Genomic DNA, 20,137 nt, shown 5'->3' on the forward strand with positions numbered 1-20,137 from the left:
TCTCAAGCAATTGTCTCTCTTATAGACTAGTTCTCAAGCAAGTGTCTCTCTTATAGACTAGTTTCCAAGTAATTGTCTCTCTTATAGATTAGTTCTCAAGCAATTGTGTGTCTTATAGACTTGTTCTCCAGTAATTTTCTATCTTATAGACCTGTTCTCTAGCAATTGTTTTTCTCATGAGCGGATTCTGGATTTCACAATTTTCAGTCTTATTTACAGGTTCTGGTCTAGCAGGACTGAGAAGAGTGTTCACCGCTAAGAGTTAAACTTCCCCTAAATAATAGGAACTGAACTAGAAAATCTTTTTGTCAGGAATTAAATAGGAAGTGTTAATAATTCTCAGTAGTCCTTGACGAGAGACTTCTTAGAAAACACTACAGGTGACTATTTTCCAGCTAATGCTAGTTTACATGTATAAGTCCATATAATATATCTATTTTCCGCTATTTTTTCAGATCATTGCCTCCGTTTTATGACAATATATCTTTCACGGGTCTCCATTGCCAGAGGCAGGATGTTTGGTTTAATACTACAAACGTATGAATGATCCTCTACAGTCCACCAGACGTTGAACATTCCATGACCTTCTCAACAGAATGATCAGCTTATGCAATTTTTATCATCGTCTATAGAAAGTTTAATACCTTTTAGTTGTAAAGGTGCCAACAACCTTAGTACAGCTGGAGTTATCTCCTCCACAAACTCCACATTTGTCAAACTGAAGCTTGGACCCTATAATCCCGTCACACCCTGTGCGGACACATTTCCCCTTTACGCAGACAGAATTACTGTATGGTCTACATTCAGTGCCATCGGTCACCTGCGGAGGAAAGAAAATACAAAAATTGCATATTGAGTTATTGTCTTGAAAACACGCACTTAAAACTACTTAATATATTCTTAATGTAAAACTATTATCAGTTTTCAAACTGAATGTAACATAGCAATCAGATGTAGTAGGTTATAACGTACATAATTAATTCAGAATAGAATCCTTTCCTTCTCTACCGCTATATGCGAAAGATGGTGGGGCAGCACAGTGGCCTAGTGGTTAGCACGTCTGCCTCACAGCACTGGGGTCATGAGTTCGATTCCCGACCATGGCCTTATCTGTGTGGAGTTTGTATGTTCTCCCTGTGTTTGCGTGGGTTTCCTCCGGGTGCTCCGGTTTCCTCCCACACTCCAAAAACATACTGGTAGGTTAATTGGCTGCAATCAAAAATTGACCCTAGTCTCTGTCTGTCTCCTTCTCTGTCTGTCTTTGTGTGAGTGTGTGTATATATTAGGGAATTTAGACTGTAAGCTCCAATGGGGCAGGGACTGATGTGAATGAGTTCTCTGTACAGCGCTGCGGAATTAGTGGCGCTATATAAATAAATGATGATGATGATGATGATGATGGTGGTACAAGTGACTTATGTGGAACTCTGCCACCCAGAACTCTTTTTCAGCAGTCAGTAATTATTATAAACTATCTATGAGAATATGAACTTGCATAAAAAGTAATTGTGAACTGAAAACATTTTTATTTAAACATTCCCTTCCTACAATTTCTCCTCTATCCCTTACTCTGCTCTCTGTGCAGGGCTTCAGTTAAATCCCTGCTGGAGAAATATAATTTCCTCCATTCACAGCCATCCCTGTGGATAAGTCATTTTTATTGCCTGCTCCTCTTAAGAAGGTGCTTATATATGATGTTATAAAGAAAACATTTTTAATCCATTTGAATCTCACTTTAATCTGATATTAAATTGATTTTTTATTACTCTTTTTTTTAACATATACTCTTTTATTAGGTTTTATAGGATAAGAAACGTGTTAAACATAAGAATATACATAAAAATAGGTTTAGAGTAGAGGAAGAGATGGGAATGTTAGGTTGGAAAGGGTCAGGAGGAAAGGAAGTTAGCAAAGGGAGGGTAAGGTTTTAAAATATGAAGTACTGAAAATATGAGACAGTGTGCTCCCCCCATCTAGGTACAATGTCTGGAGAGGGAAGGGAGTGGGAGCAAGGAAACAGAAGAGAGTCTATGTTTACTTGAATTGAGCTAAAAAGAAGGATAGAATATATGGTATTTAAGTGTGGTTTGGCCTTATAATAATTTGTCCAAGCCCTGTAAACTGTTATGTGTATTATGTAAGGTGGCAGCGATACGCTCCATACGCTACATAGGCAAACCGAGGGGGAGGGGGTTTCCTAGTGCCTGGATACCCCCTCCAAGCCTGGGGAACTGTATAATTGAAGTGGCTGGACCCTGCTCCCACTTCACACAGCTCTGCTTGAAAAGGGAGAGCTGCGAGCACCTAACAGTAGTGCACACAGCATTGCCCATCTATATTATGGGGATAGGAAGAGTTGGAGAGCAGCCAAACACTGTCTAAAATTATAGCCACGCCCCCCCCCCCTGCATGCTGGTCATGCCCACTGGTGGCGTGGTGTGGAAACCCTCCTATACAAATCCAGCGTTTGCCTCTGCGCTAGGTGAACCAAATACTGTTATTTGTGGCGGTTAACGAAGGGGGATTAACAATTTTCCAATTGGAAGCGATTTAACAGTTAGCTGTGTTCAGGAAATGTCTTATTAGTTTCTGGGTATGGTGTGGGGGTGTCCGGGATGATCCTAGGTCGGAGGCAGTAGAGCCAGGTACTTGGATCTTACTCTTTTTATCACATAACCTTCCATATATAAAAAGTTTTGCTGGTAATCTAATCTGACATCACACACACGTTGTATATGTGAATATATGTGTTTACGTTCGCTAATTATATATATATGTATAAATATATATTTTTATAAAATTACCTTTGGTGAAAAGACAACATAGTACCCCGTTCCTTTAGCCTGACATATGAGCTTGCAGACATCTCCGGGTTGAATGCCTGCATACTTAGGAAACCACTCTACAAACGTCTTTGCATCTTTTGCATCTGTCTGGTAACCGTTCCTTGCCTCACACTGCTGCTGACGAAATGATTTAGCTAAAAAAAAAGAAGAGAAGTCAAAGTTGTGTTTCTTATATTTTCCATTTCTTTTGAGTAGTATGCTTTAAATATATTAATTAATCATACTTAAAGGACTTGTCCACTTTGGATAAGCACCTTAGTACAGTTATGAAGCACTGGGAAAGGTGACAAGTGATTAGCTACTCATGGTTCCAGACCAATCACATGTGCTTTACTGAAGCCCAACTTGCCAAGCCCTTTCAAATTTCCTCTGGCCTGACAGCGGCCAATGCAGTGATTTGACTTGACACCAGGAAGGGTGGGAAACCCTTTAAATTAATTATTTTTGTATTTAGTATCTCTTTAAAAAAATGAAATAACTTAGATGTGTCTCCACATGCACATCAGATGTATTACATTTTTTGTTTGCAGTCTTACAGGTCACATGATACCTCTGATATATCATAATCAGACCTGCAAAAAAAATCAGAGTTGACCCTAACTTGAGAAATGCGTAGGGTAAAAAATGTTACTCTTCTGTCTTTTCCAAGCGTTAAAATAAAATGAACAAGCATATCCATCGCCAGCAATTGAGAAAATGTATAATGTATTCTTTTGCGTCTTAGTTCCCCCCCTCTTTATTTGCTGTTTCCTTTACCTTGTTTAGAAAATTATTTTCTGTCAAATAAATCATTGAGATACATATTTCTTATATCTTATGACAGATGTATTTGGTATGGTTTGGTATGCTTGCAAAACAGACTGTAGACGCCAACGAAATTTAACAACATTCTTTATTAACAGTGAGAGACCCATAGCAGGCCCCACTCACAGCACCGTGTTAATATCATGCATGTATAATATTTCCACCTAACTGTTCACATCCCCAGATAAAGTAAAATTTAATTTACAGTATGTCACAGATCACACAGATTCCCCCCGCGCTCAGTCTGTAATATGTCATGAAAACTGAGGCAGGAAGAGATTGCTCTTATGCTTTGATTATTTTTGTTATCTATCAGATTGTCATCATTCATGCACAAGTCTTGTCCAAGTGTTTACCCTACAGGTAGTACAGTATATTTTATCATTCTTATTATTGCATAATACACAAGTGATGCTAATATATGCACAACCTTCTCGGTGAGTGTCAATCACTTCATCAGAAAAAATTGTATATTATAAAGGACGAATACATTCCCTACTGTATATGATTAGGGATAGTAGATGTCATCTCTGATTTTAGTGATTTATGTAAAAACCCTTGGCCTGCAGCTTTGTGCATTTCTGTGTTAAATCCTCAGTTATATCCTTATAATCTACAGTAGGAGTCACGCTATCACATATATACTGTAGAGCAAGTTTGGGCAATCTGTGGCTCTCCAGGGTTCAATTCCCAGCATGCAATGGCAGCCATTTTGTTTGTTTATCTACATATTTATTGTATGCTGCAGCTTCACACTTCCATATTAATTCACTGGAATAAAGTTGTATAGATATGCTCCCTATTTTCATTTAAAATAATCGGTTTTGAATGTTCTGGCACTGTTGGTAATGTTGCTGCTGTGCTGATTTTTACCCAGCATGCCCTTCTATGCAAATTAATCAGGTCTACCAGCTGTTTTATTCCATCCCACATGATGTTTTTTGGTTTGATTCATTCAGAAAAGATTAGTGAAATGTGCGGTTAAAAAACAAACTCCTGATCCAGTATTAGAAACATTTCTATGAATGAACAATGTGAGACTGCTACATCTCAGCACTGTCGTCAGGTCAGATGCTGGTCTGCATGGTATAAAATGCAAGGCTGAAGCAAGCATGTTTGTAAACTCAGCAAAGCAGTATGGGTATTTTAATTGTGTCCGGTTTACTGGAGCGGTCTCTTTAGGTTAGTGACACGCTGGCTGAAAAAACACCTTTTTTTATTTTATCAAATGAAATGCAAGATTTCAACTCTGCAGTTCCCTGCCTGTTGTAATCTATGTCACTTCATTTCTTTAACTGCAACAGTCAGCATTTTTTTCTTCAGCTAGTGTGACAGCACCTTTCCCTAGAGTGCTTTAGGTGAGACAGCACAACTGCGGGACAATATATTTTTGGGCTAAATGCTGAATAATCACTGAAGTGTCAGCAGGGCAGTCACGTGGCACATATATAGCATAATAATGTATATTTAATGTTGCCGTTATATATACTACCTCCATTTCTTATAGCTTTGTTACAGTTTTATCTGTAGCAGAAACCAGGCAAGGATGGGGGTGGAGCTGACAACTGCACCATGCGGTCAGTCCAGCTTCCGTGCAAAGTGGAGAAATCTGCATCCCATATATGGAATTCTAATCACATTCTCTATGCAGATGAAGTGACATTTGCTTGAATAGTGCAAACATTCAGTCCCAAGACATCTGATAAAACTATGTGGTCTATTTATCATTAAAGGGGCGATATTGCAGATTATCTATTGCTGCTCATTGCTGCGATACAAAATCTACCATCGCCCAATTTACCAGATGATATAGGCAGCTACAAGAGGAGTCTTACTGTTTACCAGGCCAGGGTCTCACTGTACAATAAACTTAAAGGGGCATATTCAATTGTCCGCGGGATTGCCTAAAATCCCGCGGTATGCGCACGATTACCGATGTTACAGTAATCGTGCGTGGAGAAACATGTAATACGGTAATTTACTCGCTGGATTTCAGCTCGCAGCTCCCTGAGCCGCGAGCTGAAATCCAGCTACAAATTACCGTATTACATGTATTCGTTTTTCCGCAGTGGGATCCCGCCGACAATTGAATATGCCCCAAAAAATGTTTTCCCGTTGTTGACCATTCTGAGATGGCAATAATGATAGGAGGATCAGTGGCGCACACAGGGAGGGTTTCTGGGTCTCCAGAAACCCCTCCCCTCCGCTAACGAAGTGCCCCACATAGCGGCACTGTACTATACAGCGCCGCGGCTGCTGTATAGTATAGTGCTGCCGAAACGTTTTTTGGGGGTTTTTTTTGTTTGTTTTTTTTTCGGTGGGGGACGGGGACGGACGGGCCCACCCCTAACAATCCTGCGTGCGCCCCTGAGGATAGCGTGAGTAGTTGTACTGCTGCAAGCCCTTGTCAAATAGGCAAATAGGCTTCACTAGAGGCCCCCAGCATAGGCTCCCGCTGGTCACGGAAGCAAATATCGAACGTGACAATCGACTGCAACTTTGCTCATCTCTACTGGCCACTCATCCTGACGTTAGGCATTAGCCCCAAACCACAGGATCATTTCATGTGTTTTACGTCTTAAGTTGTATTCATTTTATCCAAAACGAATTGTCAGGAAACTTTATTACCGTTAGATGGACACGGGTTCACGTTACAGGATCGGTTTATGGCGCGCTTCCCTGTGCAGTATCTGCCGCTGTTTCTCGGGGCAGGGTCATTGCAGTGACGATAGGCAAACTGGACTCCTCCTCCGCATGTTCGAGAACACTGTCCCCAAGGGCCCCAGGATCCCCAATTACCATGACTGGAAATCTGCAATATAAAGATCATATTATTGGAATAAAAAAATATCAGTACCTTTGACGCAATGTAACTACAGGAAAAACAAATGAAAAAACATTTGAAACTTGAAGAGGTGAAAACCAACAGTACAAATGAAAATCATTATGCAATATTCTTCTGATAGTTAACAACACAATCTGATATAACGTATTAGATTTATTATCACTTATTCCATATAACTAGTACTTCCACCGCATTCATTAGGCAGTAACAAGGGGTCAATTCTCCTTGTCCGCTACAGTTTCTTAATATCCACTGATTGCTGTGTTTTTGAACCTTCCAGAACCTTAGAGAACCAGATCAGTTAGGAACAACCAACCCTATGTATGGTGGCCTAGTAAAGGATGACCTTATGTCTAGTTTGTAAAGATTACTTATTCTACTGTATAGTTTCTTTCCAGCATTCCTGATTTGCCTCAAAAAAAAGGAAACAAAGCTGCTGCTTTGAGATCTCAGCCAGTTTTACCATATTGATAGGAATCCATGCTGCTCAGTACTGTGTACATAAACACAAGGCTCATGAACCAATGAGGCACCGGTCAATGGCAGGAGGTTTTGGGGCCCAGACAAATATTGGAAATCATTTCATACAATTTACATTTTCTTGTTTTCATATTAATATTTTTTCATTTTTCGAAGACACTTAATTTGTATTTTATAGTGTACGCTACATCATCATCATCAGCTATTTTTATAGTGCTACTAATGTCGCAGCACTGTACAGTCCCTACCCCATAGGAGCTTATAGTCTAAGTTCCCTAACATACACACACAGACAGACAGAGACTAGGGTCAATTTTGATTGCAGCCAATTAACCTACTAGTATGTTTTTGGAATGTGGGAGCAAATCGGAGCACCCGGAGGAAACCCACGCAAACACAGTCACAGAGAGAACATACAAACCCCACACAGATAAGGCCATGGTCGGGAATCAAACTTATGACCCCAGTGCTGTGAGGCAGAAGTGCTAACCACTAAGCCACCATGCTACACTCAGTGCCATTCCTGGCCCTAATGTCTCCTAAGACGGTATTATTTTTAGAATTATATTTAACATAAAAAAGTGCTTCTCACCTATCCCTCCACCAGTCACTACTGCCACTCCCACCCAGTGAAGGGGGAGATATGGGGGAGAGAAGAAATAAGTATCGGGAGCCAGGTATAACTGTAGCTTGTCCTCCATATCCCTTGGAGTCACAGTACGCTCATGATGCCAGCTTATGAAGGAGCGGCAGCAGTAGCAGTAGTGTAACCTCTTCGCAGAGCTCCACTTTCATGCTGGTGTCTGAGGAGTAATATTTATATCCTCATGGCAGGAACACCCCTAATCACCTTAATACATATGTCTTATTAGTTTACATAAGGGATGAGAAATGCTCTATTTCAGTTGCTGCTTCAAGCGATCCCTTCCTGGAGAGAGTAGATGTTTAAGACCTGATTTAAAAAGTTAGAACTCTTCGTCTATAAATCTCAATAAGTTTGCAATGAACCAATGACTGAATTACATATGCATACGTTCAGTAAGTGTTAGTAACATACATACCGAATAGTATTTCTTCTTGGCTTTATCAACACATTTGCCATGCAGACATATTCTCCCCTTCCCACAGGGTGTTCCTTCCACAGCCGGTAGTTTCTTGGTCAAACAAACCATCTGACCTTGGCGAACAACTGCACACCACAGCCGCGAGCAGACATCCATCCCAGGACACACAGTATAGGTGGGCCCGAAGGCAAGCTTGCACTGACGGATGGCATCATAGCTCTGCCCTGGGAGCTCCTCGGGTCCCAAAATCTGATTTCTGGGTTGGTCTAGCAAACAGTTTCCTGCAAAATAGATTGTGTGAAAAACTTAGATAGGGAATTACAGTAAGCGCTATCTGGCATTGGCCATGGATATAGTCAGGGGTGTACCTGTCCACTAGCAGGCCCCAGGGCCGTAACAATAAGGGGTGCAGGGGGTGTGATGACTACAGGACCCAGACGTGCGAAAAGCCCAGTAATGCCGGGTCGCCCACCTCCCCCTCCTCCTGCTCTGCTCCCAAAAGAACAAAGTAGAGACATCTTCTGAGGACCATGCATGCTCAGAAGAGGCCCCCCACTCTGAGAAGGGGGCCCAGTTGGTAGAATTGCATTGCTGGACCCCTACCCAAATTTAGATAAAGGGCCCGTTGATGCACGGTTCCACCACTGCCAGGCCCATTGGCAACATTTGGAGTGGAGCTGGCAATTCTGATCAATCTGCTCTCTAGGCCGTCATGATGTCAGGCTATATAGTCCCAGGGCAGATCTTCTGAGCATGCTCTGGAGCAGACAAAGGACAGGTAATACCGGGCACCACTCAACAGAGCCGACACACCGCCTGCAATGAATATAGTTTTGTCACTGGGTTTAGCAGTTTAAGATAAGGCAGTAGTTCCCAAACTGTGCGCCTAGGCTCCCTGGGGTGCCTCGGTGATCTCACAGGGGTGCCTCGGCCAGGGCCAGTGGTAAGCAAGGCGGGGGACTACTTGGTAATTAATTTGGCTTAGGGGGTGCCTTGATAAAATTATGGAGGCCCTAAGGGTGCCTTGAACTGAAAAAGTTTGGGATCCACCGAGTTAAGGTATATACCATAAATTTAAGATCTTGTTTAGGCCTTTATTATTTCTATTATATGCTTTAATCACTCTACTGTTAGCTGTTGACAAACTATGCAAAGCCCATTATTATGGTAAAGAATGTTGGGTAAACTAAATTTCTGCAAAGTAACAGACATCTATGCAAGTAATATATGATTGAAATCACAGAATAGTTGGCTATATTCATCTCTAGTATTTTCATCTGTAACAATATAATTCAGAATTGTCATTAATTGTATAGTTAAAATATTACTATCATTATTATTTAGTGATGTAAGCAATAAGAATATTAATATTCATCCCTGACTTTGGGACACATGTAAAAGACCCTAAGAACATAAAGTTGTCAACTCAAATTTATTTTGTCAGGCGATTTGTTCATCTTTTACCAATCTGCCCGGACCTCACTGCATGTGCGGAGTTATAATTCATTCTTTGGCTACTTTTATTATTTCAGATGCAGTAATTCTGAATATTTAGTAGAATAAGCATTGTGAGTATCTCTGTGTCAAACATTAATATTTTCCATGGCCAAGAAACGCTACTATACAAAATTTTAAGCCTCTCTTCTACTTATTGTTATTATTTTTTTAATGTAATATTTTTGCAGAATATCTTTCGGAAATAAAACCACAATAATGCAGTTAAAGCTCTACAAAAACACAATATAAAAGCCAGCACAGATACGGTTCCGAGAGAATAAGGGTCTGTGAAATAGGAAACCTCCTTTTAGTACCGTAATGAAAAGGAAAAGGCTTTGCTTTTGGACAGTGCTGCATTCAAAGGACGTAATAGACTCCAAAGGGAAGTTTAAGCAATAGATGTATTTTATTGCGAACAAGAAATCAGCATAAGATCTCACTGCCAGCAGATTGAAATCAATAAACAGACTTATAAAATTCACAGACAACGTGCGGCATAAAAAGTCATGCTAAGGGAATAAGCCTGTGCTAATGTTTTCCATATCCTTGGCTACAACAAAGTCTTTTTTAAGTGGGGCTCCATGACTGTCAGCAGTTTTCAGCTAAGAAAAAAAAAAGATATAAACACAAGAGCCCCCGTAGAACTTAGCAAAGCTCTGGCGACTCTCAAAAGAATGCTATTTGGCACAACGCCACTGGGATTGAAACACTTGTGCCCTTGTGCCGGCCACTGGCATTGTAAACCAGACCCGACTTTTCCAAACGAGTAGTTGGTATTATGGAAAGAAACAGTAACATGTGAACCAGAACATTAAAACAGACCGCTGGTAGAGTATAAAAGGCCGATGTGAAAACAGAACTGCTGTAATTTCCAAAACAGAATCCTTGTGACCTCATCTACCCTCTGAACGTGTTTAAGAATTCAGCATCGCGTCCAAAAGCTTTTATCAACGGGCATGTATGTTCACTGTTACACTGGCAATCACAACACTGAATTAAAGGGGAAACTATGACCAATGATCATTAATAAAAATTCCATATCCCACCCTTTGTCTAATATAACGGAGTTTGGGTCCACTGTGATATATATCCCGAAATGTTCAACTCTTCAAACCCATTAAAACCAAGTCATATTATTGTAACTTAACACTAAAGGAAACATAATTTAATGCACTGTAAAAAAATAAATATGTAGGGATGTTTATTTTTTATTTAGACAAATCATTGATTTTATCGTGTTAGCTCTTTTTCCAGCATCAACATATAAACCATTACAAAAGATGGCTAGTTCTTATAATTGTACACACATTATATCAGTTGGGTGATAATTCATAGCAATCTGTTTAGAGCAGAATAAAAACTCTTCATTTTGAAGAAGTGAAATAACAAATTACATGATCTGCACGTGTTAATTCAAAAGAAACGTTTGCAAAGTTTATTAGGCATGTGTCCTGAAATAAACTTATATCACAGTTGAAACTAAGCAATGCTTGACACTGTACTTCAGTAGTTAGCTGCCATGGTACTTGTTTCATGTTATTACGCCCGATAAAGAAATATGCTTTGTATTTCGTTATCACAATAATTAAGTGTGCCAGAGAACTAAACCGACTTGATAAAAGGAAGACTTGTCTCATAAAATAATAATGAAATAAATTGACTTTGTTCTGTCTATGAATAAAGAAAATGGCTTTATCAGACTTAGATGTTTAGAGCGAAACTACAAAGAATGCTCATTAGATTATATACTTTACAATTTAGGCTGGGAAGCTTCAGACTGTGAAATGAACGCGCTTTCCCAGAATCACAAGAAAGGGGTGTAAAAAGACGCCCTAGAAAATCAACCAAGTTAATAGCCAACCCAACTGTCCGCATCTTGTGCTTTAATAATTTGCTATTAATGCTCCCAGATGCTGAAGTCGCAGTTTTAATTCTGATCCGTGCTGTAGGGGCAACAAAAATAAGCTATTCTGCGTGGCTGATATAAAGGCCCTGATGAAGAACACAGAAGGGAACCAAGAAGATAAAGCAACATATTTAACAAACGGTATATGAAAGTTGGAAGCTAATTTGACTGATGATTGACTGATCATCATCATCATCATCACCATTTATTTATATAGCGCCACTGATTCTGCAGCGCTGTACAGAGAACTCATTCACATCAGTCCCTGCCCCATTGGAGCTTACAGTCCAAATTCCCTAACACACAAAGACAGAGTAGGGTCAATTTAACAGCAGCCAATTAACCTACTAGTATGTTTTTGGAGTGTGGGAGCAAACCGGAGCACCCGGAGGAAACCCAAGCAAACACGGGGAGAACATACAAACTCCACACAGATAAGATCATGGACGGGAATTGAACTCATGACCCCAGTGCTGTGAGGCAGAAGTGCTAACCACTGAGCCACCGTGCTGCCCACTGATGATGGTTGTACAGTTGAACTCTCCGGATGGCAGAATAATCTATTAAAACTATTTTTCTACAATGTCCCCATGTATTGAGGATTCCATCTTGGTGATATTGTAGCTGGGCAGGTGAAGAATATGAATAACTAACTACGCACACAGGCATCAGTTCTTACAAAGACATAGCTTTGGGGGGGTGGTCCTTGTGGCAAGATGTGTGTGAGCAAGGAACAAGTCAAGTCAAAACCTTTTGAGTCTGCTCACAGGGGGAAATTCAATTAGACGCGAAGAGTATTGCGTTCATTTTGGAGACATTTTGCAGCTGAGATTTTAACAGAAATCTCTGCTCTTTTCTCCTAACTGCCAATACAGGTGCCAGGAAAACTGAGCAGAGAAGTTTACCGTAGTAATGGTAAAAGTGCACAGCTGCGATGTTCTGGGCTACCCAATTTTCCCCCCAATAGAGACCTATTTATCAAGTTACACATCATGCGGAAAGGCTGTTTCCGCATGGTTTGGGCATATTTTATTATCCTGGCTGTTTAACAAAAGCCTAACGCAGAAGATATCCAAACTAGCGCAGAACACTGCAGTCCCCATCAGTCTCAATGGTCTGGACCATTCTGGTCTGGAGCAATTTATCATGCAAAGCTTTTCGGAGCTGGGCCCCCGTAGCTAACATTAGCCGTTCTATTCTATGCAGAGAGCATCCCAGGAAAGGGATCTTTGGATCTCTTCCCTGCAGGGTTTGTGCTCCTCTCCTCCCTCCTATTGCTAATTGTAGTCTGAGCATGATAGCTCATGCACATGCAGAGTGCATAGGTCAGGTCAGATCCTGGAAGTTTCATTGCAATCACTATAAACTCTTCACCGAGACAGACTCTTATGGGAGCTGCGGCCTCAGCTGATAAATTGTTGTGTTAATTCATATCTTATCGCTGCAAAAAAGAAATGACAATATACAATGGGTAGATAGACCCCATAGCTTGTACAGAAAGATAATATTAAATGATCACTAGTGTATATAGCACAATCTCATTTGCTAGGCACAATTAAATAAATAACATTTTAAGTTTACAGTTCCTTTAAACAGAACGATCGTCGATAAGTGGTACTATATTTATGTGGACCAAGTTTGTATTTATGTCTATTAAAAAAGTTGCTGGAAGTTATCTTTAAAAATAACCCAGCATTTTTCATGATAATTGCAATCCTTCGGCACAATTTCTGTATAGCGTATCGTAGATTTAATAAGTGATACATTGGAGATGAGCTTAGAGCATTGCAGCTGCCCAGGAGCTCACAGGCTCCATAAAGCCTGTCTACCAGGAACATTTTTATGTAAGAAATGACACAGCTGGAGAGTGTTATTTAAATATTCATAAATTTGGTGCCATCCGTCCCTTGTGCTCAACTCCAAGTAAGTTCCCATGAAAATCACCCAACGCCGCAGCTGTCTGCCTGCTGTACTTCCTTCCGTTCGGAGGCAACGATTTCCGTGCCCTTAATAAATTCACACGCTGACCATTCTCCTCTCACCTGCACTGTATTTTCCTATTATTAATCCCCACATTTCTACTTGACATGCAGACTAAGCACTCCCTGTTCAGTAAAGCAGCACTTACTAGTATTAATCCAGGGTTTACGAGTCTCAAGTCAGAACATGACTTTCTGAGAAACTTTATCCTTTGACTGAGAGCATGGATATATGTAAATCCTCATATTATATGTCTGCTCTGTCATCTCTACTCCGACAAATAAGAATTATGTCTACCAAGTTAAGTTTCTATTTTTTTTTTAAAGAGGTTGCATTATTTATTTGAAGGAATGGAGAGATCACACTGTGCTGTGCCCTCTACTGTGCCACCAGTGCTCATCATAGCGCCCAGAAGCAGTAAGGAGTGCTGATACGGAGGACATGCAGGGGGTAGGCGGGGCTGTACAGTCAGAGCTCCTCCCAGATTTGCAATTAGCATATTAGGCACATTTTTTAGACGCCTCTTCTGGGTAAATGGTGGCGGTGGTGGAAGGGGGGGAGGGCATTTTTTTCTTTTGAAGAATATCATCTCTAAAATCAATCAGACCAGTCAATTAAACACAATAATACAATAATTGATCTTAGGATAGCTTATGTCAAAAGGTCAGCACCATTAAACAAGAATTAGGAGTGGAGTAGAGGGGCTTATACTAAAACATTAATGGGTTGCTTGAAGGCTTTGTAGAGAAAGATACACTACAACATAACACATTTAATTAAGGTGTCCATGTGTCCTGTTTTTTTTTTGGTTTTTTTTTGAACAAGGCAGTCCCGATTTTTGGAAATCTTGACACTCAGAATGAATGAGAATTGACTTTCATAACAATGGGCCTGATTCATTAAGGATCTTAACTTGAGAAACTTCTTATTTCAGTCTCCTGGACAAAACCATGTTACAATGCAAGGGGTGAAAATTAGTATTCTGTTTTGCACATAAGTTAAATACTGCCTGATTTTTCATGTCGCACACAAATATCAACTTTAAATTTCAGTGTACAAATAAGCTATCAAGTATTTGTGTGAAAAAGCAGGCAGTATTTAACTTATGTGCAAAACAGAATACTAATTTGCACCCCTTGCATTGTAACATGGTTTTGTCCAGGAGACTGAAATAAGAAGTTTCTCAAGTTAAGATCCTTAATGAATCAGGCCCCATGTCACTGTGTTTGCCATCCACAAACTATGGTAGCTCATTTTCTATTTCAGTAACAAAGGATTAAAGGCAAAAACTAAACTAGGCAGCATTCGAAGACTAAAGCCACCGGTAGGATTTGTCAAAAAGCAGAGAGGAACTTTTTTGGGTTATTTCCGGTCAGCTAACATCATTTATTTTCTGGCCTGTGAAGAGATCTCAGGTTATGATGTATGTGAAAACAGTCCATAGAACTCTTCATATGGACACATTGACTAACCCAAGAGGGAGAGGACTCACTGAATCCAGGATAAGAAACATGTAACGTGGCATACTGACTTACAGTATAGTATTGTATATTATGTAGCGGAGTTGCACGCTTATTTTATAACCCAAAGGTTTCCCATCTGTGGATTTGTAGGCACAGCTGTATTTAGTATTTATATTGCTGCATATTCAGGCTATAAAACTGAGCATCACATCCTCCGTGATCATCACGATTGTATCAAGAGACACATAAAAGCTACACATCAGACATGCTAAAGAAAATGAACATATGGTCATTTCACTACTGCTCCACCCACCAGAGCTGCCTTCAGCTTGTGATCCTCTTGCTGTCTATGGTAAGCACCGTCCTACTGTATGCTACACATTTATACATATATGGAAGAATCGTTGTTCTGGATGTTTACAGGCCTCTTGGAAAACAGAAAAACCATATAGACTAGTAGAGAGAGATATGGGATATGGATGGATATAAGGAGGCAGGAGCGTTGTAAAAACACAGCTGTGATAATGAAATCCGTTTATTCATGGAGAATAAGCAGCTACATCCAAATATGACACGCGGACAAGAAGAGTAGAACAAGACAAGACTTGGATCAGGTCCAAACTAAAAATGGAATTAAGCTGGAATTGTTCCATGTATACAGACGATAGTGATTTGTGTCATATATCCTCTATCTATACTTTGCTAACACAGAGCCTAATATGGTTTATTTTGCACAATATCCAAAATTGCTATCTAGATATTTTTTGCAAATACATATATAAAAGGCAAAAAAAAACCCTTTAGTGATAAATGCTTTGTATTTCTGATAGGGCTGTGTGAGGACTGCAGTGCAATAGCATTAGGGGTAATACCCACTAGGAGGAATTGATGCACAGTAGAGTGGCCAGGTGTTATCACTGGTACTGAATTTGTTTCGTAAGTCACATGACTGTCATTAGTCACAGTTGTCCAGTCCCGGCCATCCTGTGGCTCTCAATTTGTTGTGAAACTACAAGCCCCAGATTCCTCTGCCAGTAGATAGCCAGTCAATAGCTGGCAAGGCATGTTGGGACTTGTAGTTTCAGAACTCCTGGAAATCCATAGGTGGAACATTCCTACATTAGACAGTCACAGACTATACAGATTTACTGTGTTGGCCCCACGCATTGCAATTTACAGCACAAATCCCGCCAGGAGATGACTACTGTGATTTCCAATCATAATCCGATTGCAATCTGATGTGACCATTAATGGGCATGTAAGTATGGTGACTAATGCTGCCAGCTGATTGGTCTGTCTGTGCAGTCACCTTACGACGCACTAGCATAATGATGCCGGAAGAGATCCAGCCACTAGACCCGAGGTGTCAATGTATAGACTGCATTCTCACGGGCACTGGTTCAGCCCACAAAATGTGTGTAATTGATGCGTGGACTTTTTTTTATAAATAGATGATGAGAAAAAAAAAAGATGAGGGGCAGCATGGTGGCTTAGTGGTTATCACTTCTGCCTCACAGCACTGGGGTCATGAGTTCAATTCCTGACCATGCCCTTATCTGTGTGGAGTTTGTATGTTCTCCCTGTGTTTGCGTGGGTTTCCTCACACACTTCAAAAACATACTGGTAGGTTAATTGGCTGCTATCAAAAGTGACCCTAGTCTCTCGGTCTGTCTGTGTGTGTGTATGTTAGGGAATTTAGACTGTAAACTCCAATAGGGCAGGGACTGATATGAAAGAGTTCTCTGTACAGCGCTGCGGAATCAGTGGCGCTATATAATTAGATTATGATGATGATGATGATGATGGTATTTAAAAACTTTACAAAAATCTTAGAAAGAGAGGTCAGTATAAATAACTCATAAATAAGTCAAATATGAAGTGTTATCATCACTAGTGAAAGGGTCATAAGTTGAGTAAAAAAAAGAATGTTTGGGAATAATATGGACCAAATACCACTTAATCATAAACAGTTTCCACGTGTATAGTCCCCACTGCTTCCTGTTTAACAAATAATTTTAAAAATTGTTCCACAATTGAGGGTGTTGAACAATAATATAGGTGGTCAATTTGCCACATAAAGTTGAGAAACAGATTTATCTGATTTCTACTCTGGAAATGGGACTGTGATGTGCTAACCCTCTTCTAAATAATTTAAGTCCCCCGCAAACCTCAATGGGCAGATGGTTATAATACTACAAAAATATGTTTTACTCAGGACATGTTTCATCACCGATGGTGGAAAATGGATTCAGACATTATCTTTGCATGATTTCATTGCAGAATAAAACAAGTCTCCAGTCTTCTGCTAAGTCAATACATAAGAGAGTTAGTGGAGAGTAATGATGAGGGAAATCTTCAAATATGTTCTGTAAAAAATTTGGCTCATTACGCATTTCGGGGGAGGATTTTACGCATTTCTCCAGCTGCATTTGGCGTTAGTTATTTTTCCTAGATTTTCTCTTTCATTAGTGGACTTGTCCATTATTGTACCCCAACCACAGTACTGGGCGGAATCAAATTACCTTCACCACAGCTCTACTTACAGGTTATAAATTCCATGTAATTCACAAATACGCGGGATAATTTTCCAAGGACTGTCAAACCAAAAGTGGAACTGGCAGATTATATCCAGCGCACCTCTACAAACTAGTCTCTTCTTGCCCTGAAGTTCGGCCCAGCTTCCCTTATCTCTAGTATTTGACTCTTGGGACCTTGCACACAACTCTGCTACTGAATTGAAATCTGCTGTAAAGAATCTTATACACATTATGTTATTCATTGCTTTACTTGTACAGTTAGGGCAAACTGTACAAGTAAAGCAATGAATAACATAATGTGTATAAGATTATTTACAGCATATTTCAATTCAGTAGCAGGGCAGCCCAACTTACAATCTAATTTGTATTACTTGAGAGAAGATGGCGTTATCTGAGGTCACAGGGAACCAAATTCCATTCAAATTGAGTTCTCTGGCTAAGTATCATTGTTTTATTGTAAGTGCCCTTAGCCGCACATTACATGGAAGGGTAATTAAAAAAAAACAAACCTGAATTTAAATTTTAGGTGGAATATCCCAAGTAAAATTTGATCCCAAAAGCTTCATTACCCAGAATCCAACATTCATGTGGGTTCCCGAGTGTCTTCCTGCACTGCTCCTTTTATCAGTGACACCTTTCCTGCCAAAAAAGGCTGACAACCACCGCCAACGGGAGCGTGACATAATGTCAAGGGACTCGCTGGACAGCCCGAACGCCAGATCCCATGTAAGTATCCTTTGGTGGCTGGGTTTTATTTATGATATTCCTACCAATCTGAATTTTCAGTTTGAGGTGTTTTTTTTATTCTTTAAATGACATAGGACCTGATTCATTAAGGAAAGTTAAGTAAAAAATTGAGTATGTTTTCTCCTGGACAAAACCACGTTACAATGCAAGGGGTGCAAATTTGATTTCAATTTTGCACATAAGTTAAATACTGACTGTTTCTTCATATAGCACACAAATATCAACTCTAAATTTCAGTGTACAAATAAGCTATCAAGTATTTGTATGTTATTTGAAAAAACAAACAGTATTTAACTTATGTGCAAATAGGAAGCTAATTTGCACCCTTTGCATTGAATATGGTTTTGTCCAGGAGAAAACTTATTCAATTTTTTACTTAACTTTCCCTATTGAATCAAACTCATGGGGCTAGATTTACTAAGCTGCGGGTTTGAAAAAGTGGGGATGTTCCTTATAGCAACCAATCAGATTCTAGCTTTCATTTATTTAGTACCTTCTACAAAATGACAGCTAGAATCTGATTGGTTGCTATAGGCAACATCCCCACTTTTTCAAACCCGCAGCTTAGTAAATCTAGCCCATAGTGTCCATATAAATAGTATAGTATTTTAGTATACTATTTACTAGCAAATTGTTTATCATTTATTGTTGAAATTTTGCTTTTGTACACTACCCCACTCCAATCACTGGTGATGCAGTTAACTATGTTCCCTACTACATATTATGTCACATGCTTTATTGTTTAGATCTATGTCATCTTTCAACACCGTACCCTGCAACTCTCTAAGGGCCTATTGTTCCCATGGTCAGGTCTTTATAGTACATCTACAGTTCCTCTAGATGTAATGGTTCTTTGTCTTATCTGTTCCTATTTGTCTCGAGTAGAGTTTTTATAAATGGAAAGAAATTTTAAATCTATACTTTTTTTTTTTAGTTTTAATTAATTTAAAACAGAGAACGTTAAAGTAGAGATGATCAAAAAAATATCGAACATTTGAAATCAACTTGTGAACCGAAACCAGGAAGATCTACAAAACCGTTTCTAAAAACTGCTAAAAAATGTGCTTCTAAAACTACTGCAACGATATTCTGTAAAAGACAAAACAACAAAGAAAAAAATACAAAATATATATATAAAAAAAAGCAAATTGAGATAATTGACATTATAAAAACTTTTTTTTATGTGAGAAAAACGTTCTTTCCATTTGAACCAGTAATAAATGTTGTTACCGAAAATAGTTTGATAGGTGTAATATCGAGAATTGTTAAATGGACCGTACAGAAAGCGATTTGCTTATGTCTTCTTACATGCTTATGTCATCTAAAATCTGCTACCTAAAAATGAAAGTCAGGTTGTGTTTTGGGCTAGAAAAGCGTTTGTGCTCACAGTGCCCCAGGCGGACACATGTAAGTGAAGTCTGGACGCCTTTTCCTTCCAATGGATAGTAGACTGTATAGTACCAACATTCATACGCAGAACAGTGCTTGACATCCAATGTGTATTACTCATTAATAATTACCATGGCCATCTAGTCCAGTGATGGGCCGCATCACTATCTAGAATTAACTAGTGTGTGTTACTTGTGGATACCATTTGGGTTCATTGTTATATATTAAGCACAGGAATATAGCCTGAGTTAAGACTTCAATATACCTATCATAGGCCACTATAGTGCAGAGGAGCACGGAAAGCCTTTATGTCGCGGTCATGCGTAGATCCACTGAGGCTGTCCTGTCGAAGCAGTAAAGTAAGCCGTACTTGAGTATCTCTCAGCTGCCACAGGAATATTTTCTTGGTGGCGATAAGAAGATTTCTATCGCTGTGATAAGTGGTAGTAGAAAGCCAGCCCTATTGGCAATTACTAATAAATAGACCAGGTACCCACAGACTTGGGTGCACTGATTAGAGAAGAGAGAAAGGCACATCATTAAGAAGGATAGTATGAGACCTGAATACTGCCAGCTCTG

At 39.6% G+C, this 20,137-nt stretch overlaps 1 protein-coding gene and 1 long non-coding RNA gene across 2 annotated transcripts in view; both read right to left on the bottom strand.

The window, feature by feature from the left end:
• LOC142139484 (uncharacterized) overlaps nucleotides 1-20,137 on the bottom strand; it is a 507,294-nt gene that overhangs the window by 22,887 nt on the left and 464,270 nt on the right. The window lies entirely within an intron of this gene.
• ADAMTS5 (ADAM metallopeptidase with thrombospondin type 1 motif 5) overlaps nucleotides 1-20,137 on the bottom strand; it is a 73,751-nt gene that overhangs the window by 15,222 nt on the left and 38,392 nt on the right. Inside the window, exons 4-7 of the mRNA XM_075197129.1 lie at nucleotides 8,037-8,320; nucleotides 6,279-6,462; nucleotides 2,805-2,980; nucleotides 645-820 (exon numbers count right to left, since the gene is read on the bottom strand). Of these exons, the coding sequence (XP_075053230.1) occupies nucleotides 645-820; nucleotides 2,805-2,980; nucleotides 6,279-6,462; nucleotides 8,037-8,320 (820 nt within the window). The remainder of the gene's footprint in view (nucleotides 1-644; nucleotides 821-2,804; nucleotides 2,981-6,278; nucleotides 6,463-8,036; nucleotides 8,321-20,137) is intronic.

The sequence above is a fragment of the Mixophyes fleayi genome, chromosome 2 (assembly GCF_038048845.1).
Source record: "Mixophyes fleayi isolate aMixFle1 chromosome 2, aMixFle1.hap1, whole genome shotgun sequence".
Classification (NCBI taxonomy): domain Eukaryota; kingdom Metazoa; phylum Chordata; class Amphibia; order Anura; family Limnodynastidae; genus Mixophyes; species Mixophyes fleayi.